Source organism: Alosa sapidissima, chromosome 5, assembly GCF_018492685.1.
Source record: "Alosa sapidissima isolate fAloSap1 chromosome 5, fAloSap1.pri, whole genome shotgun sequence".
Classification (NCBI taxonomy): Eukaryota; Metazoa; Chordata; class Actinopteri; order Clupeiformes; family Clupeidae; genus Alosa; species Alosa sapidissima.
The window spans coordinates 23,819,762-23,844,742 of NC_055961.1; the positions used below are offsets into that span (position 1 = coordinate 23,819,762).

Consider the following 24,981-nt stretch of genomic DNA (forward strand, 5'->3'; position numbering starts at 1 on the left):
TACCTACTTGACCTACTTGAAGAATCGGAAGTCGAGCCACTTCAACTTGAATTTCAACCACAACCACTAGTTATGTATTTCTATTGTTCATCTCACGGCACTTCTTTGGGTGGACTGACAAGAAGTGTTTTTTTCTCTGCAGCACTGTAAACCTATTATTTTTGTCATTTTGGTGGTTTTGGGTTGTGTGAGTTAACTTTACATGGTTTGCACAGTGAAGTGGTAATGGGTTTGCACTGTGAGGCTGAAGAAAAGCACCCTGATGTGTTTTACTGAATGCCACTCCATTTTGTCAGTCCCGTTTACATGGAGAGATTAATCTGATAAGACATGAAGCATGTCCTCCAGAATACTGAGAAGAAATTGCATTAGCTTATGTCATATTTGTTTCTTTTCCTTTTTTAACTTGGGGGTCTGTCATCTTACATGTTAGTGCCCATCTCTCTCTCTCTCTCTCTCTCTCTCTCTCTATCTGTCTGTCTTTATTCCTTTATCTCCCCATCCATCTGGAGATGATGAATTTTCATGACAAGCAAATGAAAAAAAGAAAAACAAACCATGCTGAGGCCTTGTGATGTTAAATATGACATGAAAGGACATGACAGGGTTTGAGGTTCAGCTCAGACAGAGGCGTCTCTCCTCCTCCTCCTCCTCTCTTTTCCTCTCCCCTCTCCCATCTCCTCTTCTGCCCTGCTCTGTTCTGTTCTGGTTGTGTTGTATTCATTTTTGCACAATTATTTATTTATTCATGGATTTCACCCACGGTTCCCTGCTCACCCTGGCCCTCCTACACTTTCTCCTCCTTTGGCTTGCTCTGCCACACTCACTCTTTCTATCTTTCTTTGTCGCTCTCTCTTTCAATCTGTCTGTAATGAAGGCACGGACACACACACATGGCATGAATATACTCTCTCTCACATTTCCTCTCTTACCCTCACTCTTTCACCCACACACACACACACACACACACACACACACACACACACACACACACACACACACACACACACACACACACACACACACAGAAAGAGAGATTTTCTGTTGTATTACTGTTTGTTTAAAACAGTGGGAAGTAAGAAAACATTCAGCCTTGAATGACCTGTAGGCTCACATAGCCCTCCCTGAAGCAGCTCCGCCTGCGCTGGGCATTCTCCTGCCCCAGCCTCTCTAACCTCTCTCTTAGGCAGCTGGCCCACATGTCATTCACAGGGCTTCGAGGGGTCAGCTGGACACACTAGCCGCAGGACATTTGTTAGTATTGGACTAAAGTCAGCAAAGTTTCCTGCTACTGTAAATCATGCTGAAGAAAAGGGCAGAGCAGATCTAAACTAATCTAATCTCTCCGAAAATTATTCAATCTTTTGAAAGCGCAGAACATTTTCAAGGATGAAAATCTAACTCTAGGATTGTTGAGTGTAAGATCATGTCCATAGTTTCGTTACTTGTGTTTCATTCCCATTCCCACTGTCTGTAAGTTATTTCTTCTGATTCACACTCAAATAATTCAGTGGAAATGCATGGATTCAGTTGCTTCCAGTAGCAGCAACTGGAATCCATGCATCTTCACAGAATTATTTTTGGAATCTGATCCCTTATCATACTTGTTCGTTCGTACTCGTCGCTCGACTTATCGTGACTAAATTCAAGATGGCGTCGAACGGTAAAATTCCTTAAGGTACTGTCTGTATAAATCGTCTTGTAAATAAACTACCAGTGCTTTTTCAAAGTTCTCTACAGTATGTCTTGTTTTAAATGTCAAGGCCCTCGGAAGTCTACCAATGAAGTATGGAGCTACTTTGAGCCTCGTAAATGGTGTAAAACAGTGATTTATTTGCATGGCTAGGCCAATGCCCGAGGTACCATAACGAAACACTGTGTTGGTAGCATTGGCTAACTAGCGCCAGATTTCTGAGTGCAGGGGACAAGCCGAGGTGAGCTAAGAGACATACGTTCACACTCGGTATCATGTTTCAACACACTTAGGTCAAAATCACACCGGAATTATCCTTTAAAACAAATGTGTTGAAAACTGATTGCAGAGATGTTATTCCCTACTGCCATAGTATGATCAGATTGTAGCCATACGTATCCTTGATACTCAACTCTAAATTAATTTAAACGGTACATTTGTGTCTTTTTTCAGTGTAATAAAATGAGAACATTAGTCTTTTGTTGTCAATTGAAGGTCACAATAGAGCATTGATGATAAAGCACAGGGAAGGTGTTATTGCTTTCCCCAGACTCAGATATTATGATACTTAAATCTTTTACATTTCCAGCTGAGGATCTCTGGGCATCCTGGGCAACTTGTCTCTCTAGATCTTTATTTTAAAGGAGACAAAGACTGGGTGACATGGATGTCTTGAGTCTGTTCATTGTTGGCTATTGTTGTTAGCCACAGGGCTATTTTGGTCCCTTCAGTTTAAGGTTTTTCTCTCTGTGTGTCCTTGTCCAGCTTGTCCTCACCAAACCCTTGAACTCGTTTCTATTCTGTCAGCTGTTTAATAGAATTCCCATGTGGGCTTTTATACGATTCACATTCCTGTGTCTTTCTCTGAGACCAAGAAATAACACATGGGCAGTTATTACAGTATGTAAAACTAACAGAGATTTGAGAAAGCAAGTCTGCTTCATTTGTAAGATAGAGGTACTGTAGATCTGAGAGGCCCTGTGGCTTTGTGAGTGACCTAAGAGACCGAGAACGCAATGTTGCCGTACTTTCAAGAAACTAACTAAACTTTTTACTATTTACTCAACAATCTTATGGAGAGGAAGCAGGGAAAGACAGATAAGGAAGGAAAGAGGAAGGGAGACTATTTCACACTGAAATGTGTGTCCTGAAATTAAACAATCAATGTAACCTGTGTGTGTGTGTGTGTGTGTGTGTGTGTGCGTGCGCACGTCTGTGTTTCTTTGTGTGTGCGTGCGTGCGTGCACAGACGACTGGAGAGCTGCCTAAAGTCTCAGACGCATGATGTTAAAAGGTACCTGGAGGCGCATCCTTACAAAGACAACCTACCCAAGCCCACTTTAAAGAGGATTTTTTTTTGTGTCCTTCACTATAAAAGAGCCAGGAACTGTGGAGAGAACTGCACAAACCTAAGTTGTTCTCTCCGGGTCATTTGAAAATCAAGGATGGAATCACACTTTGAAACATAAAAACAGAAGTGATCAGTGTCAAATACAGGTAAAATTCTACTTTTAAGTGGTGAATTAGTTTGTTAGTTGCTATGCCTTTAGAAAAAACATTGTGAGTGTGCTCAAGTGATTTTTTGGCGTTAGAACAGTACATTGTTTCTCTGCCATGATAACCTAGTACCCTGTCATTTGCTAAGCAACTTTAAAAGAGTTTAAAAGAGGGTCATGCTGAGATGTGATATTTGATTCATGTAAAACTGTATGAGGTGTGTGTGTGTGTGTGTGTGTGTGTGTGTGTGTGTGTGTGTGTGTGTGTGTGTGTGTCCACATGGTTGAGAAAAGTTACATTACATGCATTAAAACAAAATCCTTTTGAAAAAGGTTAAGGTGGCTCCTCATGTGAAATCATTGCCTTGTTTGTGCTACAGTGTTTCTAGATCACTGTTAGAATCAGTGGAACCCAAGATGTTCAAAAAGTCTTAAATGTTTGACATTGATTACAGCTATGGTTCTTATGTAAGCATTTTATGTTGCAACATTGTTTTTAGTGTAAAAACTCTGATGTATCTCTTTTCAAGACCACCATAGAAACCATATCACTGTAAAAAGAAAACAAATCGTCGTATTAGTCTTTCTCTTTTTTCCATTTACCTGTGAAAGAATGTTATGATGCAGTGATACAGTGTAGCATTGACAGCTGTCATTGGGGTAAATGCTCTGTATGTTGTTTGTGTCAGAAAGCCTCTAAGACCCCTAGTAGCTTGAGAAGATGGAAACTATGCATCATCTAATCTTTTACCAGTGTTCCTTTCAAGGCGTAGACCAACAACATCTCACTGATGTAGCAGAGACCTTTTTTAGACCTTTTTTTTTTGAAGAAGAAGAAGTTTCTTTTGGAGTGGCGTTTGGAAAGCATGCAGGTCACACCCTGTACTTCAGAGATAGACTGAGCTGTCTGTAAGAATGTGCTGTGCCTCTCCTTAAACTTGGCCTTTGGTCATGTATGTTTGTGGGCCTCTCTTGGCTCCTTCCTTTGGCCAGGCCTTTACTATAATCTTGTCTCTGGCCAGGCATATCAGAGCATTTGTGGTAATTCTGTGGTTTTCTGTAATCTGTGCTGGTGTGGCCTTTCAAGGGCCCCCTGGAAAGATAAGCAGTGCAAGTGAGTCACCAACTTATTGGCAATTTTAAAGGCTGTGGTAAAGAAATATTTTATTAGGAATAAGAATAAGTTCATGCCTGTCTTTGGTGTGAGTTTACTTTTTTGAAATAAATGTGTATCTGAAAGACGTGTGTGTGTGTGTGTGTGTGTGTGTGTGCGTGGGTGTGTCTCTCTGTGTGTGTGTGTGTGTGTGTGTGTGTGCATGTGTGCGTGTGCATGTGTGAGTGTGTGTGCATGTGTGCGTGTGTGTGTGTGTCTGTATGTGTGTATGCAGGTATTGTATTTAATTACAGTACTTGTTATGTAACAACGTTTTTACCAACTTAAAAATGAACACCAATGCTGCTATTTATATTTCACGAAGAGCAAGATTTAAGTGCTTTCTCTAATTATCAAAGTACATGGGCTAATGTTTTCTGTATTCAGATGTACATATATTTTAAGTGGTGACAAAGGGACACCAGGCAACGTTTTCGTGTTAATTAATCATCTTCGTAAGTCGGTATATGGTTAAATGACTCATTACGGGGCGAATGAAGGCTCTCTCGCCCACCCCTACTGCCTGTAGGAAGAATATCCCACTTGCAAGTTCGGTGTATCCTACCCACCGACCGAAGCAGGATCGGTTTACAGCACAGAGGCAGGCTAACGAAACGCTAGAGATTGTTGCAAACGTGTGTATAATGGCAGAGCCAGAGAAGAAGCAGCGAAAATCCTTGACAGAAGACGCAAAGAAAAGGAAAAGAGCTTCAGACCGAGCGAGGGGGAGTTTTGTAGAGAAAAAGCATCAGGCTTGCCTGGTGTCCCTTTAAAAGCTTGTCTACAATTGAGGCACATGCAAGAGCACACGCAGGAGCAACTCCCTGCACCCATGAGGGGAGGGAGGGAGAGAGAGAGAGAGAGAGAGAGACTGGCCTTTGGTTGATTTTAATTATTTTAGCCTTTGGATGAAATGTAGTACGACTGACTGGTTGGGTGACAGACTGCCCTGCTCATGTTTGATCTAGATAGTCTCTGGCAGGTGGCATTCGTCCGGGTTCTCTCTGCCCTGGTCTGTGTGAGAGTCCCAGCTCCTGTAGCATAGGCAAACACACGCATGCACACACACAAATGCACACACACACACACACAAACAGACAGAAAAGCAGAGTGAGTGAGAGAGAGAGAGAGACAGAACACACACATTGTCATAACACTGGCACATACTCTTTTTCACAAGCTGGCATCTATTCAGCTCCTTGTTATTTGGGTCATATGAGAGATATGAGTGGAGGCATTTCATTAGACTGTCGCACAGCTTTGTGAAGGGTCATTTAACTAAAGTTGGGTGTTGTCAACAGAGATAATTTTGACAGTGGGTCAATAGTGGTCTGTTCTTAAAACTAAGTAGATGAAGATCTGAACTGAAACATTATTTCACAAAAAGCTATTGCATAGTTATTTCAACACTTGAATGTTCTATCACATATGATGTGAACTAGTTAAAAGTAGGACAGTCATGTTCTGCAGGCATGCCCAGCATGTGCTACCCAGATCAGTGCCCGTGCTCTCCCTGTGAGCATGCATGTGACCCCATTTGAGGGTGTACAATTGAGGGCGAGTGTGTAGCGATGGTCTCAACATCTTTTAATGAGATAGAAATGGCCCGAGCCTTCATGGGTGTACTGGGCATCATCATGATATCTGGGTCCGTGATGTGGGTGGAGGGAAGAGAGAGTGGAAATATGTGCTTCACTCAAGGTGGAGATACTGAGTACATTAAAGAGGGGGGAAATGGGGCAATGGCTATTGATTGGATTGATTTGTTTCGGTCATTTATACTTTTCTGTGGTGAGGTAGAGTAGATAATGTAAGAACATTATTATATTTTCAGCATTTACTTATGTATTTATTTATCTGATGCTTATTTTGTCTCTGATAAGAACTTTGTTTCTTTCCTCCCTCATTCTTTTCTTTCCTTCTTTTTCTTTTGTTCCTTCCTTTCTTCCTGCCTCTCTCAGAGAGTTTGTACAGGCTGCACCCTCGCTGTGCCCCTCAGAGTAGTGTTGATGGACTGGAGGATGTGGAGGTACAGTAAGCACTCTTGAGTTCGTCCCTCACAACCATCTACATTTGGAATGTCTTTCCAATTTGTGTCAGCAAATCTATCTGATGTTGTCTCTGGATCTCTTTTATTTCTCCATGCTGGAGAAATATTCTCATTCATATATTCAGATATTCCCATTTCATATTGTTCATATCGTTCACATCTGTTTAACTTGTAATTCATTTCAACTCATCAATCACAATGGAACTGGGGCTTATTGTGTACTTTTAGCATTACATCAAATAAATGCCTGCCTCCCCTCTTTCTTGTCTTCCTAACTTCCTTAGAGAAAGTGCCGCACTCAGCTTCTGATCCTGGTGGTCCATGGCGGTCACATCCTGGACTCTGGTGGCGACACCGGGGGCAAGTCGGATGACACGGCCACCCTGGCCTCTGTCCTGGAGAGGCTGGCCCATGCCCACTTCCAGGCGGCTGCGGATGGCATGGTGGTGCGCCTGGTACCCTGCCCACCAGTGTGCTCGGAAGCCTTCTCCCTGGTGTCCCAGTGAGTGCCAAGGTCCACATATGCTAGGACAACTGCATGAAAGCTACATGCCTCTGTGTCATGTGGATTCACTTTGCCTCCCTATTGCCTCCCCACATTGGAGTTGTGTCAAGGCCATCAAGGGATTATTATATGTATCTTTCAGGAACTATGTTTCATATGTTAAACTAATTCATTAGTGTTTATCAATGTCTGATTTATAGATGTAAAAAAAAAAAAGGCAGAGGCGCACTCAAGGGCTTGATTCTAATACAAATTTGTATTGAGAGCCGAGGTATTTTCAACAAGTCTACAGACAAAAAACTGGGAAACAAACGTTTCGGGCTTAGCCCTTTATCAATGTCTCCATTATGAAATCGTCACGGGGCGTTCAGGTTTTTTATAGCCGTGACGTGTTAATTACCGTAATACTTAATGTCAACACAAAAGACAAATCGTATAAACTACACCCAAAACCAAAAAACAACCATATGTGCAATTAACATTAAAAACATATACAGACAATATGTATATACATCTGGATTCAAGACAGCAGTGTACATCCTAATCCAAGATCCACATAAGTGCTTATCGCATCACAAAAAACATGACAGAACCAGTTCTTCATTCATCCCTAAAGGATGGAGAGTTTTCAGGGTGAACATCCAGTAACTTTCCCTTTGTAGTAATCTTTTTTCTAGGTCCCCTCCTCTACGTACAGGTTTAACATGTTCAATGACAGTGAATGCGAGGGATGAGATAGGATGGCCTGCTTCATTAAAATGTCGTGCGACAGGGGATTTTTCATCCTTCCATCTAATAGCGCTATTATGTTCAATGATGCGTGTTTTTATTTTTCTGTTAGTTTTTCCTACGTATTGTTTGTTACATGGACATGTGATTAAATTGACCACATTACTAGTAGAGCAAGTAGTGAACTGTTTGATTGTGTAACTTTTTCCTGTCGTAGAACACACAAATGTAGTGGTCTTACCAGACCTATTCTGGCAAGCAGCGCACGTACTGTACGGCAAGGATGGAAGCCTGTGCTTCTGCTTAAGCGCTCCATATGACTACGTGCGCTGTAATTGTCTGCTCTGACCAAAAAATCCCTTATATTTCTGGCCCTGTAATGAGCGAATAAAGGTGGGTTAGGGAAGAGGGCACGACATACAGGATCACTACTTAAGACATGCCAATGCTTTTTTATGGCTCCCTTGATCTGTGCGCTATGTTTGCTATAGGTCGTGGTGCATACTACCGAGGAGCGCTTTTCCTTCTTAGGGTGGTTCTGGGTGTTGCGCACTCTCTTTAGAGCCTTTAGAACAGAGTTGCCCAGTTATTGGCTTGTCGTCACTTTTGTCCTCATTCAAATGGGTGTATGTCATTTTGCATAAACTGCAATGGGACGATTAATCTGTCTGATTAAGCTTGACAATTTATATATAACTTAAATAATCTATAAGGTTTGGTTGGGGTGGTATGTTGTGTCATTATATATTTTTTTATTTGTTTTACCATTTTCTGGGATTCTAACTGAACAAACTGATAGTCAGTTAATGTTCCAACCAATCATATTTTGTTGTTGAGTGGCATGGTGTATCTTGGGCAGTTCAGGGTATCAGTGTTGCTAGCTTAGCACGCTAGTAAACCATAGGCAGATAATGGGATTCCCGCTAGCATGGTAGCTAGCTTTGTATGCCAAGCTAAGCGAAAATACGAACAAACAAATCATATTGCTTATTACGGAACAAAATGTTAATGTTTGTACAGTATATGAAACAGTATGAATTACCAAAAATTCCCAGTTAAATCCCGTAAATTCCCATTCATTCCCATAATTTCTTTTAATTCCATGAAAGTTGGAATATTGGAATATTCCCAAAATTCCCCAGCTTAACTTCCCATGGAAAGTTTCCGGAAACTTTCCGGAAATTTACCGGAAATTTTCCGCCCATTTGCAACCCTAGATACGATCCACATAAAGGGATAGAGGTCCCATCAGGCTGTCGTTGCAAGCGACGATAGGGCGGCCTGGAGGCTTCACCAAAGTTTTATGGACCTTAGGTAGAATGTATATGACTGGAGTGACAGGGTGGTTAGCGGTCAAGAATCTCAGTTCTGTTTGGGTGATGTAGCCTTTATCCATAGAAACATGTAGAAAATCATCAATCTCCTTCTTAAAGTCAAGTGTTGGGTTCTTCCCTAGTTTAATGTAGCATCTGGCATTAGACAGTTGAGATGCTATTTCAGTTCTGTAATCGTCTCTGTCCATAAGGACAATGCCGCCACCTTTATCGGCTGGTTTCCAGACAACGTCCTGTTTTTTGCCTAACTGAGTGAGGATCTTGCGTTCCTGGTTCCCGTAACTTTTGTAGTCGGTGTCAGATATAATCTTGTCAATATCTCTGTCCACTAAATTGCAAAATGTAGTGATTGCTGCATTGTTGACGGGAGGGCAAAACTGACTCTTGGGTCTTAGGGCTCGTATCTGGTCATGTTGGGGGCTGTCTGTCTGTGGGCCATCCTTTTTGTAAAAACATTTTAATCTTAATGATCTGTAAAATCGGATTTCTACTTTCAGTTTAAAGGGATCGGTAGGTGTAGGGGGAACATAGGACAAACCTTTGTTGAGTATCTGTTGTTCATGTGTGTTCAACTGCGTCTTGGAAAGGTTGAAGACGAGTTGCTGGCGGTCGGCATCTGCCTCAGTTACCATCGATTTGTCGCTCCCTTTCTCCTTCCTGCCCTCTTGTTCAGTCCTCTTCCCCTTTCCACGTTGCCCCCTCCTCGTTCTTCTCCGAATTGGGTGTAGCGGGTGCGTTGGGTCTGCGTTGGTACTATATGATTTATACATGAAAACATAGAAACATTCCCACACTATTGAGTATTTTCTAATTCCCGCATTTTTGGTCAACGACACCGAAACACTGGGGCACATGAAACTTGGTGGGCATGTAGCCCCACTAGACTTTTACGGAAACCACAGACATACACATCACACACACACACACATAAACACACATACACAGGCACACACACACTCATACACACACACACTCACACATGCACGTATACACACAGGCACACACGCACGCACACGCACACACACACACACACACACACACACACACACACACACACACACACACACAGGCATGTACGTACAAGCATACACAAAAGTTGCAAAAGTAGGGGATGGAGTAGGAGATGGAGACAAATTGACAAGTGTGAGTTATTTTCGTGCAGAGGATGTACAGGACTGAGCAGTCATATTTTGTACAGCTATGCGGTGCCTATAGTTTTCACCCACCCTGTTGTTATCAACACTAGTCTGTGGTGGCTGGGAAGATTGGATGCTCCATTGCTGTGAAACTAATGATTCATTAGGGATGCATAGATGCCATTTGGTATGGTCTTTGGGATGGAAATAAGTCACAGATTATTTATTCATACATTCATTCATTCATTCATTTAACAGACTAGGCTAAAATATTTGCTGGCAGTATTTAAACAGCTTACATAATGATTTGAAACACACAGCAGAAAATTGACAGAAACAGAACTTCCAAGCAAGCTTCTAATCTTTCTCTCACACACATACTCTCTCTCTCAGAGGAAGTCTCTGTTGAGATCCCTGTGTGAGAAATTGGCTGAAATGTAAAGGCACAGTTCCCTGTGATCTGACTCTGAGAGAGATGTCTGAGCATGTGCAGTGCCATGTCTCCACTCTGTGCCACACGTGGGAATACACGCCACGCTGTCAGTAGGGAGGGATAAAGAATTGATTTTCCCTTGTGGATCTCCAGGGAGCTTGTTCCCAGCTTCAGGTGCTCTACTTACATAAGGAGTCCAATTTGAAATGTGAAGCCCCCTTTTTCTTTTACAGTAATTTAGAAAGTGTCACCTCAGAAAAACGCCCCTAATCACAATTTTGCACACACACAGAAAGCATATTGTCGGTTCTGAAGATGAGATTTGCCTGGTGGGGCGGTATATGCTGGGACTCAGAGAACTCAAGCACTTGCTTCATTTGCCTTTTAAATATGACTAGGAAATAATTTATGTTAATATGGTGTTCAGACTCAGAGGCTGCTTCCCATCATCGTACGCAGACAAAACACATTATTTGTTCCCCGATTTATTCATTTGCCAGATGCTTGAGACCTTACATGTGGACAGAGTCCAATCCAAGCATAAAGCATGTGTTTGCAGATACAGTATACTGTACTTTCCCAACTATTAGCCGCGGCTTACAGTATACATTGATTTTGCAAAATTTCTTCAGCTACTGTATGAGTTTATTTCACAGGGGTAGTTAATATGGTATTGATATGGTTTTGTTTCTTTTAACTTGCATAAAACATTGTCCTGTGGCTTATACACAAAAATGCGGCTAACACACAGGAAATTACTATAGCAGGTGTAAATAAAGTAGTACATGGGGAATGTGGACATTCACAGCATGTGTTCCCTAGGAAACCCACTCATGACCATGACTGTGTCTTGATTTACAAGTTGAAAAACACAGAAACATATGCTTACATATATTGAGGAGGACCATAAACCCATACATACCCATTCACACACAGACACACACATGCGCACACATGCGCGAGCACACACACACACACACACACACACACACACACACACACACACACACGCACCAGCATATTCATTAACACATGTACTGTATGTCTTTCAACATCTCTGTTGTCTGAGGCTTTTAAGTTGAACTTGGTTCAACTTTCAAAGCGCAACGCGAGCGCATTCAATTGACAAACCGTTTCTGTTGCTTAGGAACGAGATAAAACTTATTATGGTCTGAGCGTCGCATTACGTTTGCCGCTGCCGCTGGCTGATGTGATCCCCGCCTAAGTGTTCTCATGCATTGAACCGCAACTGCACAACCTGAGGAAAAAACACACCGAACCAAATACTGTCAGAAGAGATTTAAGGCGTCTTTGGGAATGAATGTATCACTAAAATCAAAACAAACTACAGAGAAAAGCATCAAGTGTTCGCCACACATTAAGTGCCTTTTTAGCTTATGGGGCAAACAGCTGTGACCAGTTCTAAATGGGTGGCTACAATGGCTACAAAGGCAGAAGCCCTCTAGTCTACCTAATGATTATGTAGATTAAGGTAAATTGTGGGGTGACTGATTTGCCCTGCACTTCCAAGACTAAAGCTGGACAAATGTTTATGTAATAACGTTGGCTTCACAGGTCTGTTTAGAGGGGTATTGAGACTTATATTTAAGATATAGAAATAGATTTAATAGAATATAACATTTTATGTAACTTTAATTGAACTCAGTTTAATTCATGTCTATGGCAGGAAAATATCACCCTTTCACAGTTCAGACTTTGTTATTACTGATGCAGTTTCCATCAACTGTGTGGACCTTTTGTCTGAATGGTAGTTACTCTCCACTAAGTACATTTAAAACTGCATCCCAGTTTTGGGATTAAATCTAAAAAAATCTCCAAGGTTAGCCCTGCGGAAGGTTCCAGCAATTGATTATAACTGTCACACTGAGGCAGGAAACAAGCAAATCCACCAAGGTTGTCTACAAGATGGATTCTGAGGGCCATAATTGGACGCCTAGCTCCATGTACTTGGTGAGAGCTCATTTTGTGTGTGCTCTTCTTTCTATATCCCTTAAGACCTAACCTAGGCCATTAGAAACAATATGGACATTTTCTAGAATGCATGACAGCAATTAAAGCAAGAAGAAGAGAAGAGGGTTGCCTCAAATTTGTGTATTTCATATTTGTATGGGTGAAGGTAGCTGGCAACTCAGTTTTACAGAAACTCTGTTAAAGGTTGTATCAGCAATTTCAGGCCCAAAAAAGGCCCAAACATAAATGATCACATTCATCTAATCTTTCCTAACGATCTACTAGCTGTCTGCCCCATAAGCAGGCCGTCAAAAAAACGTGTCTCTGTAGGCAGCCAAGGCTCCGAGATCTGTACATAAAAACAATTGCTACCAACAAGGGTTGGGTGAATTAATAATTTATTTACCAGTAAATCATAAAGGTAGATGTGACTAGGGGTGGGCGATATATATCGTCTGCGATAATATCGTGATTGTTATTTTAACGATGTGCAAATTGACATTATCGAGTATTTAAATTACTTATGGGGAAAAAACACCTGAAATCACGCACTGATGACTCATACATTCCCAGGAGGTAGGCTATGCGGGACAAGTGCAGCAGAGCAAGCGTCACGTGATCACTAGTGGGTCACAACCAGAGCCCGTCTACGGAGAGCCTCCCCACTCTCTATTAATCCCATACAAACCGAATTTGGCTGCAGTTCAACAGAGTTCACCTAGATGGCGATCGCGGGCGAGTCCAAAATACATGGGGTCCTATGGAGCTACATGGCTACATTTATTGTTTTCACCTATTTAACAACTGAAACCCTCAGATTTTATTTTATTTTTCGCAAAATGGATATGGATTATCAATCAAAAGTGAAATAATCCGGGACTCATGTACTTTCGTTTTCTTACAGGTTGGGTCGTTGTTGCCCATAACACGCTAGCATTGATGCTATGCTATGCTATGATCATGCTAATGAATGACGTCATTGACACGTTTGAAAGGCTTTTTAGAACAATTAAGTGACTTTAAAAAATATAATACTCAACCAAGTGTATTGTCTTTGCCTCCCCTTTCGAATACAATATTCAAATTACACACTTCAATTTGTCTCCATATTTTACTCCATCCCCCACTCTTGAAACTTTTGTGTACGTGTATGCTTGTTTGGCATGCCTGAGTGTGTGTGTGTGCGGCTGCACAGAAAGTAGCCTACTGGTGCTGAAAAGGTGAATAGATTGTAGAATAGCCAAAGAAGATGTAGCATTGTTATAAAACCTTTAAAATCTCTAAACAATCACAAGTAGGGCAGTTCATCACAGTTCATCCATTGCAACTGGATTGATGAAAGGTCACTTACACCTGTAGGCTACATTGTATTTGGGAAAAGCAAAAGGTATCAGCATAATGTTATTTATTTATTTATTTATTTATTTATTTATTTATTTATTTATTATGTATTTATAAACAAAAACATCTCTGTCAGTTCCATGCCGTTTTCAACAGCTATCAAAAACAAAGGTCATTTTTGGATGGATGGATTTTTTGTGAATGTTCTTCTTCTACATAAGATTTTAGTCATCTTTAGTTCATGTAATACTTTATTGTCAATGCACAAATTAAGTAACAGTAGTCTGAAACGTTATTGTTAATGCGCAAATTAAGTAACAGTAGCCTAGTCTGAAACGAAATGCTGTTTTACATCTAACCAGTGGTGCAAATAACTGACATGTCCAAATGGGCCTTGATTAAATGCGTCGCTAGACTGTTCATACACATTTTAACGGGCCAAAGTTGAAGAGCTTTTGTCCGTTATTGTTCGTGCAAATATAGGCTGATTCATGTTCCCTTGCATTGTTTAACTGAGGTCCATGGCTAGTCTGGCTTTCATCAGACCAAGCTCAATCTTTTAATAAATCAAAAAATAAATAGCGGGCAGATCAGGCTGGGTTCACCCAGCCTAGTCCATAGGCACCCGATATTGTTTAATTTTCCGATTGAGATATACACGCTCTGTCTATTCTAAATGCAAAAATGCATCAGGGAGTTATGACAAAACGGTAACTAACAAACTAGATCCTAATAGAAAGCTGTTAGCTTCCCTAAGCTACAGGTAGGATTATAAGGTAGGCCTATTTACAACATAAATTGTCAATAGGCTATGCTGGCGACACAAATAAAATCTCCTTTGGAAACCAATGGCTTACGCCTTACAGTATCAAGCGGACTTAAACTGGCATATCGTGGCGCAAAGTTGTAATAACATTCACGCAGCTCCATGAGTCAAGGAAAGCGCGAATGAAGTAGCCACTTCTAAATGGGACCCACTACACAGTAGCTTAAGGTGTGTTGCTAAAGCAGCCATAATGAAATGAAGGTGTCATTGTTTGGATACTTCACTTTTTAATTTCACAGACTACAACTACCAAGCTGGAATCAAAGCACATCGATTCCCCTCTCACACCCTGCACGCACTTAAAACAAAATAAACAGGCGTCTCAGTCTCACGCATGTATAGGCAAAACTGTATCAGACCGGTGTAACGTTGGTAAATCTTCCATTGCACAGAATGATTTTGTAGCACGTGCAATAAATGACAGTGGAAAGATACAAACAGTGCTGCTATCAATTTGCTTGGTATAACCGCATTTATAGTTTTCTACAAATGCAATCAATCAAATGGGCCTCCATCACTCAACCAACGCTAACGGTAACATTACCTAGGTCCTTATTGATATTACAAGATTAACGTACCTGCAGTAAAAACCAAGCATGTCCGATAAACATCCTCAGATTTATTTCGGCTTCAAGAAGAAATGGGAATTACACTTCATGTGAACATCGTCCTATCCTTATTAGATGTTCGCTGCGGTAAATTACAGTCCTTGTAGGAAGCGTCCATTGTTTTTCCAACCCACTTTTAACTTCCAACAAAATTACGTCTCACTGCAACGATGCGCCATCTAGTGGACAAACGACTACTTATCGCCAATACTGAAAATGCAGCCATGATGATGATGATGAATATTTATTTTGGCTTTCTTTTAATCCTACTGAATTTGTAATTATGTATCGGCCGTTCTAATACCGATAGTATGTGGGTGCCTGTGTGTGTGCATGTGTATATGTGTGCACCACCATATACAGGCCAATGAGTGTACAGTCACTAAATGTACACATAACATAATTTTTTTTAGACCCCCCCCCATGGATGAAATTCTACGAAACTTGGCATACCCCCAGAGAATGCCAGGTCAATCATACACATAAAATTTGGTGCAGTTCTGAACATCTTAACTGAAGATACCTGGGCGATTAAAGCAGAATAATATTGCATTTTCATTTTTTACCGGGGGGGTGGGTGTGCAAATCACAAATGCACACCCACCCCCCCGGTGGTTCGGTGTCCCGGGTATCAATGACCAAAAATTCAGGAAGTAGATGACGGGAAAAATTCTTGAATTGTGTGCATGTGTGCGTGTACAAGTTTATGTTTATGTGTGTGTGTGTGTGTGTGTGTGCGTGCGTGCTTGTGTGTTTGCCTGCGTATGTGTGTTTGTGCATGTGCATGCATGCGTACTGTACATATGTCTACTGTGTGAGTATGTGTCATACGTATGATTACTGTAAATGTATGTGTATGCGTGTGTATCTGTTTATGCACATGTGTGCACATGGAATGGGTTAACATGACCCCTGGAGGCAAACATACGGAAAAAATTGGTCTTCCTAGGCCCTACAGTTCTCAAGATATTCACAGAGAACTGTGTCTGCCCTACCCTCCTTTCGGGGGGTCCAGTCCAGCAGGGGGGCTACAGATCAAAACGAAAAATTACGGTTCCATGCTATCCATGTGGGGGTACATGCCCACCAAGTTTTGTGTACCCCGGTCTTTCAGTGTCCCGGGAAACCTTGTTGGTGTACGTCACTAAATGTACACATAAATTATTTTATTGTAAGGCCCCCCATGAACGAAAGTACACAAAACTTGGCATGCATTCGGAGGGTGTCATAATGATCCTACACTTTTAATTTCGTGCAGTTTTGACCTTGTCAGCCAGAGATATTGTGATGAAAACACCTAATTTTTTGCTTTTTAATTTTTAACTAGGTGGCGCTATACATGAAATAAGTGGTAATGGGATGGGTTAACATGCCCCCTTAAGACCAACATACATAAAAAAGGTGGACCTCCTAGGCCCTACGGTTCTCGAGATATTCACAGAAAAATGTCTCCGGCCACCTACAGGCCAGTTGGTGTATAGTAACATAAATTAATTTATTGTGTGGCCCCCCATGAACGGAATTCCACAAAACTTGGCGTGCATACAGAGGGTGTCATAATGATCCTACACTTCCAATTTCGTGCAGTTTTGACTATGTTAGGTCACAGATACCTTCAATTACAACACCTCATTTTTACTTTTTTGTGTTTAACTAGGTGGCGCTATACATGAAATGAGTGGTTATGGAATGGGTTGACATGGCCCCTTGAGATCAACATACAAAAAAAAATGGTCCTCCTAAACCCTACGGTTTTCGAGATATTCACAGAAAACTGTGTCTGCCCTACCCTCCTTTCGGGGGGTCCAGTCCAGCGGGGGGGCTACAGATCAAAACGAAAAACGATGGTTCCATGCTATCCATGTGGGGTTACATGCCCACCAAGTTTCGTGTACCCCGGTCTTTCAGTGTCCCGGGAATCATTGACGGAAATTTGGGCATGCGAAAAAGAAAAAAAAGAAGAAAAAAAAAAAATCTGACTAAACCTATATGCCCGCTGCTTTGCTGCGCGGCGGTCATAATTATATCCAGAGAAAAGTGGATTATGAGGGGTACATAAGCACAGGTACATAATGAGCTCCATAGGCCTCATTGTTTAGACCCCCCCCCATGGATGAAATTCTACGAAACTTGGCATACCCCCAGAGAATGCCAGGTCAACCATACATATAAAATTTGGTTCTGAACATCTTAACTGAAGATAGGGGTGATTAAAGCAGAATGATATCATGATATCAATGTGATATCACAAATGAGTGATTATGGGCCAGGTTGATGTGGGCCCTTGAGACCAACATACCATAAAAGATTCTTCATCCTCAGTGCCACGGTTCAGGTAGTTATTTAGGAAAAACTGTTTTTTTTTGCGGTTCGGGGGGCCCAGCGGGGGGGGTGGTCCCTGGGGACGAAATGAAATTTTTCCGTAAAAGTCTAGTGGGGCTACATACCCACCAAATTTCATGTACCCCGGTGTTTCGGTGTCCCGGGTATCGTTGACCAAAAATTCAGGAAGTAGATGACGGAAAAAAAGAAAAGAAAAAAAAAAACTTTGACAATCATTATATGACCGCTTCGCTAGCGGCGGTCATAATAATAATAAACTTAAATGTAAACTTAACAAGTTAGTTAGTTAAAAATACACCAGATAAAACAATTAATCAAACATCAAGAAAATAACAGAGAGAGAGAGAGAGGCCAGAGAGAGCAGAGCCTAGCCAGTCAAAGACCAGAGACAGAATAGAAGAGAGGGGAAAAGATAAAGTGAAACGGCATGCATCTGGAATCACCAGGTCATCTCTGTTATCTGAGAGCAGAGGGTGTGGGCGCATCTCATCAGAGAATGCATCAAATATCCCAGGTTACAGAAACATCATATGCGTTAACTTTACTGTTCTACTGACAATACTGTATTTCTCGCATGGAGACTTTTTAAATGATATCAGACACAAGCAGATTATAATTTCTCCATTGACAAATATAGTTAGAAGTTCATGTATTTTCCTGTGGTCCAGGCTCGGGCCTGAGTCAGGCCCTCAGCAGGGTAACGAGAACCGAGACCAAACGGCAGCTGAAAACAGTGACTGCCTAGTTCAATGCACTGTATGCATAAACGGGGTGCTGTAGATTATATAAGCTGTAGTCAACATGAGACCTTTCCACTGGTTTAGGTATGCAAATTGCTGGCCCTATGGCCCTGCTACATTGTATGTGTGTTGTGTTCATGCACACATACACACGCTCTCTCCTAGGGGTGTAGTGGTAAAATAAGAGGTGGGTAAACTATGAATTCTGTGATTACGGTAAGGTGGACTATGCCATGCGGTTACGGATTAAAAAAAAAAATCCGTGTCATGTTTGATGATGGCGGAGGTTATTGTCCAATGTTTATAACAATACCAGGGATGGTTCCTAGTCTGTTGATGAGTGTACATATTGTGAATGTGGATAATAAAGTGTGATATTTTTATGTTAAAAGATGCAATGCAATTGGTGAATAAACTCTCTTGAGAGGTGGAATGCTATTTCCGGAAATTCTGAAAATCTCCATTTCTGAAAACTGTGTTTACTTGCTTTTAGCCTCCACTACAGCCCTGCTCTCTCCTCATAGCACAAAATATGTGACACATGTTGACATTCTTACCTCTACTGTAATCCAATAATGTGTGTGTGTGTGTTTGTGTGTGTGGGTGCGTGCGTGTTTGTGTGTGTGTGTGTGTGTGTGTGTCTGTGTGTGTGTGCGCGTGCGTGCGTGCATGTGTGTGTGTGTGTGTGTGTGTATGTGCGTGCGTGCGTGTGTGTGTTTGTGTGTAGCTTAAATCCCTACAGCTATGATGAGAGCTGCGTGTCCAGCAGTGTGGATCACCTGCCGCTGGCTGCCCTCCCGTTGCTCACCATCACCACACCCCGCTACCAGGACGGCGTGGCAACCGTCATTCACCAGGCCAACCAGGTGTACAGCAACTTCCTGCAGTCTCCAGAGGGGATCGGCTTCTCTGGGCAGGTATGACCCTGTTCTATACGCCAGCTTTGTACATACAGTACCGGTACAGTAAAACGTTGGGACACAGCTGCTCTACCTGCACATAATCTTGCCTGTAGAAGCAATATTGGATTTTACTTGCAGGTCTACGAGAGATATTACTCATACCTCCTATTTAAGTCATCTTGTGGAAATCCATGGTGAGGAAGTGGTTGGCTCATCATTAGCGTATACACTAATGACTCATGATCAGTGTTGGGAGTAATGCGTTACAAAGTAACGCGTTACTGTAATTCCACTACTTTTAGTGGTAACGAACATGTAACGAAGTATTTTCTGTGAATCAAGTAACGCAATTACAATTACTGAAATTTCAAAGAGTTCATTACTTGCGTTACTCTGTTGATCTTGAATGAATGACTGCAGACAAGATGACAGATGCACATTTGCTGCTTCTGATCTAATGTCTCCCGACCTTAGCTGTGTTTCCAGCGATTGTGTTTTATGTTTATATTGCAGATGCATTCTTTACAGTTAATAGGAGCCTCCTCACATTCCTCCTTATTTCGGATTTATGCTAAAACACACAAGAGTACAATTTAAATGGGCATCTTAAAAGCCTTTTCCCTTTCGTTTCCATCTCGTGAGCTCCACTACAGTAAAAGCGCATTGTTGTTTATTTTATCTCTGCTCGTTTTTGCCTATTGTGCAAAAGCATCGTTATATCAATTTCTCATTCTTACAACATAGCCACGCCACACACCAATAGGCCTACATACAGTAGCCTATATATAGCCTTGGCACAAGCAAGCACACGTTTAACTCGAGAGGAAAATGCCTCCAAGAAACCTCCAAATAGCCTACCGTACGTAATACAGCGACTTTAGTTATTTGCACAGTATGTTTACATCGGAATTGACGTCCATGGTGTTATGGATTAATTTTGTCTGCGACGGAACATGCAACTTCTCTCTGGAACACCTTATCAGCTGAAGAGTAACCTTCTGCATAGTACACGACAACCCCAAACCCTCGGATGCGCATTAGAACTTATTTCGGTAGGTCAGCACTTGTTCAGCGCAGGCTTTTCCCAAATTGGTGGTGCTTAAAATGCTATATAATACAACTGTGTTCAAAGCAGGATGAGGATAACCTAAGTTTGTATGTGTGTGAGCAGACAATAACTGCTTTGAAAATAGGCTATTTAACATTGTTTCAAATTACATCCCATTAAACTCATTCCATGTAGCAATGGAAGGATTGCAATAATAATGATAATAATAACTCATGACTATATTGCAGAATTCAGTGTCAGTGCACCACCATGCATACTACTACTAGTAGTAGTAGTATAGTAGAAGGCAAGCAGTAGGCAGTGTACTGTACATATCTATCAAACCACCTTGATGATGAGGGTGGCGCAAAACAAGGTCAGGGAAGCCTTCATGCATTGTAGAATGTTTTGTGGTCAGAAAAAGTTTGAGAACTCATGCACAAGGTTATTGATTTGAAGGCCCGTTGAAACTACAATAAATAGGTCTAAAAATTAGGTTTATTGTGTGTGTGACTGTTCAGTACTGTTCATATTGACATTTTAAAAGCAGACTTAAAAGTATCTCAAAAGTTACTTTCTCTAGTAACTAATTACTTTTGATATACTGTAATTGGTACGGTAATTCAATTACTTTTGAAAGAAGTAACTAGTAACTAGCCTAGAAATCTAGACGCGCCCCTAGCGGCAGCGAATTACATTTGCTGCCAGGGCTAGTCTAGCAACTCTCCGTTGGCTTGGGAGCTCCAGAAATCGAAACTTAATCAGGCCAATGAAATCGTGTATAGAGTCGTTAGGTGGGCTTAACATAATGATTGATGGCAGAGTTGCAACGGTTTGGCTTGAATTCCCTGCTACTTGAAAACAAATAAGATGGATGTTGCTGCTGGCGAACAGTGTGACACGAGTTAAGCTTTTATTAAGGTGGCAAACGTTTGAACTAGCCAACTAGCTCCGCTGGTGGGAAACGCATGGCCCTACTCATAGCGCTGCCGCTGTCCTATTGCGTGCAGAGGGAATTTGAAAGACAACTGATTATCCCGCCCCTCGGACTGAGCACTGCGAACAGTGAGTGTCCAGACCCTACATTTTAATGTGGGTCTGGCTCGTCAGGCTAACTAGTAACTGTAACTAATTACTAATTTTCAGTAACTTGCCCAACACTGCTCATGATTACAGTATCTGATGTCTGAACTAGAGATCTGAGAACTAGGGATCTGTTTGTAAACAGAGTCAGGGCATACTATCTGGCCTGCTGCCAGATATGTAGCTAATCTGCTGCTGCATTGACTTACATTGTGTTGCCTACTCAGCTGAAGGCAAGCACTAGTACAGTGCATGCATTGTTTGAATTGTAAGGTTGGAATCACTGAGAAATTCCTTTGTTTTTCAAGGAAAATATCCCTATTTTCTATTCTATTCTGAAATATAGTGTAGCCTACACTGTTAATGTTATATACATTATAATTTTTAAAAGCATAATTCATCATTAGTAAACCCATTTGCAATAACGTTTGTGTTGCTGTAGACTGTGCAGTTTAAGGAGGTTATAAATTTTGGGGTTCCTGAGATTCTAGGCAGTCAGAACTTATATTACTTAGATTATTGTCTAAAAGTGGTCAGAAAGAAAGTGCTTTTTCAGATATACACCAGTCTGTAATTGTTTTTAGAAATTAAGACTATTTCATGCAGGACATTGGCAAGTAACTGCGGATATCGTACAAAGCTGTGCACTACATCTTTCGTAGAACAGTGTTCTCTAGCTCTAACCAGGATACCAGGAGAAGAAGGAGCACAACCCCTATGAACAACTGTACAGGAGGATAAGAACATCACAATCTCTATCTTTAGAAACAGATCCCTTACAGGTCCTTATTGTGTCCGTAAAACACCAGTCCTGTCATCAGCAGTGAAGGGGCTCTGGAATGCTGGCCTTTTAAGCAGACTTTCAGAGAAAAAATCATGTCTCTGAAGCCTACAGTAGGGAGGGCTCCATACAACTTAACTTATAAACTTATCAATACCAATACCAATATCATGACCAACAACCTTGAGTATCTGCATATACCGATATCTTTCTAATACCATTGTTTTCCCTCTTAAAATGACTAAGCTATTTATAATACATGAAGCATGTTGGAAAGACTGCATTCCCAACAAATGATTATAAACCTTGCCACAGTATACAACATTCAATAAAACAGCTCCACTACTACATATTTACATACTGTTCTCAGGTTGTGAAGTGAACGGCCTCCTCCAGGCCTACTCTGACTCCTTTCCCCCTGAGACTCTGTCTATAGCTAGTTAATGGTTATTAGCATCTTTTTTTTATTTTCTGATATCTGATCCAGTCATTTTGGCCAGTATTAGGCCAATGTGAATATTGTGTATGGAATCAGCACATAGTCTACAGTAAATGACAATGTGGTGTGTAACATTTCTTCATCACTGTGAAAAGGAAAGAGGTTACAGGAAGGCATTACTCATAGCAGTACAGACAGTGGAGGCTTGACACCTCTCAAAAGTACAGAAGTTCAACCTTAAGGTGAAGGTCTTAAAACTGGTTTTCTTTTGACCATGCACCTACACACATACACACTCCTCCTGATGGTGTGTAAGGTCACACACACACACACATAAACACACACCCTCGCACACACACACTCACACGCACACACACATATGCGCACACACATACACACACTTACACACACATATGCGCACACACACACACTCACACACACACAAATACACACAAATACACACACACACACACACACACACACACACACACACACACACACACTCATACATACATAAAGTAAAAGTAAATTTTTGTTTTTCTGTTTGTGTGTGTGTGTGTGTGTGTGTGTGCGTGTGCGTGTGCGTGTGCGCGCGTGTCAGGTATGCCTGGTAGCTGATTGTATTGGGGGTGTCCTCTGCTTTGATGCCCTCTGCTTCAGCGGAGACAAGAGACACACAGTTGCTGCTGCCTCAAAGAAGCATGATAGCATCGAGAATTTGAAGGTATTTTCAAACACATGTTCACATCAACACATGCACATACGTTTCAATTCAATTCAATACACACATGCAAAAAACATACATGTACACGCACATATACAAATATAACCAATACAAATGCAGTACCAACACATACTATACCAACACATGCACAAATATGCACAGACATACAAACACACACACACACACACAGACACACTCGAACAGTTCATCACAAATTCATACGTTCACATGCCATACATGCACAACATATGCATACACTTATTACCGGTACATACACACTCAAATGCTGACAGACAGACAGACAGGCACACACACTTTTACAGGACACTGACTCAAACTCAGTACGCAGTCTTCCTCACTCTCCTGACAGTGAAGTTAAATCATTTCTGACCTTGTGTCTAGCCTGCTGCCCCTCAAACAGCCCTCTGAAATGAGAATATATGAATAGTTCCCACCTACGCATCACCCTCCGTAACACCTCCTAACGGACTGCGTCTGACCTTGACCCACCCTCTTCTCACAGGCCTGTGTGCTTTAATGGAGACCGAAGCATTCGGCTAGGGCCCGTTCACCAGATTGTCTCCATGACAATACCCTCTGATATACTGCCAGTCATTGCCATCTCTGGCCTCTATCTCTTGTTTCAGCAGCTGAGAGACAGCCCTGCAGAAACAAAGGATTGAGATATGACTGTCAGATGATAATGTTTGTTACAAATGATTTACTTTCAATAACAAGAAATGAAATGAAAATGTGCTGCCTATTTTCATTACTTCCAATCAATTAATACTTTTTATTTATGAGATTTGTAAATATGCATCTTTGTTATTTATCTTTATTCTTTATTGATCTTTATTGCTTTGGCAAATGGTCCTTACCTTCACTCTATGAGGTTGTTGAAGAATGGAGTACTTATATACTTGTTACAACATTATAGCACTCACATTGACACTTGTATATTCCTTCCCCAGTGTCCACAAGCACTGATCACTCCACTGGAATCATTATGGCATGCTTTTTCTACGCTGAAATATGTCAGCAGTGCAGTCATTCATTCAATTTACATTCATATTTTTTTATAACAATGCTGCTGATTTACCCAATATCTCAACCCATGTAAAGTCCTAAGAAAACAAATAATAGTCTGTGAAATGTCTCTCTGTGCATATACTCATGTTCCTCATTTTTTTGGCATTCCTGTGGTTTGGTTTCAAGGAGAAGCCCTCAGCCACTGTGGACAGCCTGAGCCCTAACCTCCTGGGAAGCAAACGCCTGAGTAAAAGCAACATCGACGTGTCCTTGCCCACCGATGTATCGTCCGTGCCCCCCCACCCGCTCATGCGCAAGCAGAGTGACTCCTGCAACGCTGACATCATGAGGTGAGACAGTTACCATTAGAGGTTCTCATCTTTTATCTGCTGCCATTGTGCTCTCTCTCTCTTTCTTTCACTTCACCCATATCTTGCCCATGGGATGCTTGCTCATGCTTACTAACAGCACGTCAAAGCTATGTTCTTCTTGAGTGTGCAGATGCATTTGCGGATTATAGGAGAATGGGATGGGAATGTGCAAAAAATAGGGGATAGGAATCTGCAAAAAATAGGACCATGGCATTTACAAATTGATAGGATGTCTCCATGTGTTTT

General features: G+C 41.5%; 1 protein-coding gene and 1 long non-coding RNA gene across 2 annotated transcripts in view; one reads left to right on the forward strand and one right to left on the reverse strand.

Moving 5' to 3' along the window:
* LOC121709423 (membrane-associated phosphatidylinositol transfer protein 3-like) overlaps positions 1-24,981 on the forward strand; it is a 103,515-nt gene that overhangs the window by 27,926 nt on the left and 50,608 nt on the right. The window contains exons 3-7 of the mRNA XM_042092756.1: positions 6,304-6,371; positions 6,677-6,894; positions 19,086-19,275; positions 23,213-23,335; positions 24,551-24,714. Coding sequence (XP_041948690.1) covers positions 6,304-6,371; positions 6,677-6,894; positions 19,086-19,275; positions 23,213-23,335; positions 24,551-24,714 — 763 coding nt within the window. The remainder of the gene's footprint in view (positions 1-6,303; positions 6,372-6,676; positions 6,895-19,085; positions 19,276-23,212; positions 23,336-24,550; positions 24,715-24,981) is intronic.
* LOC121709424 lies at positions 20,545-21,471 on the reverse strand. The gene is made up of 2 exons (XR_006031952.1): positions 21,438-21,471; positions 20,545-20,966 (listed from the first exon to the last, which is right to left on the reverse strand). It is a non-coding gene; the product is annotated as an uncharacterized LOC121709424 (long non-coding RNA).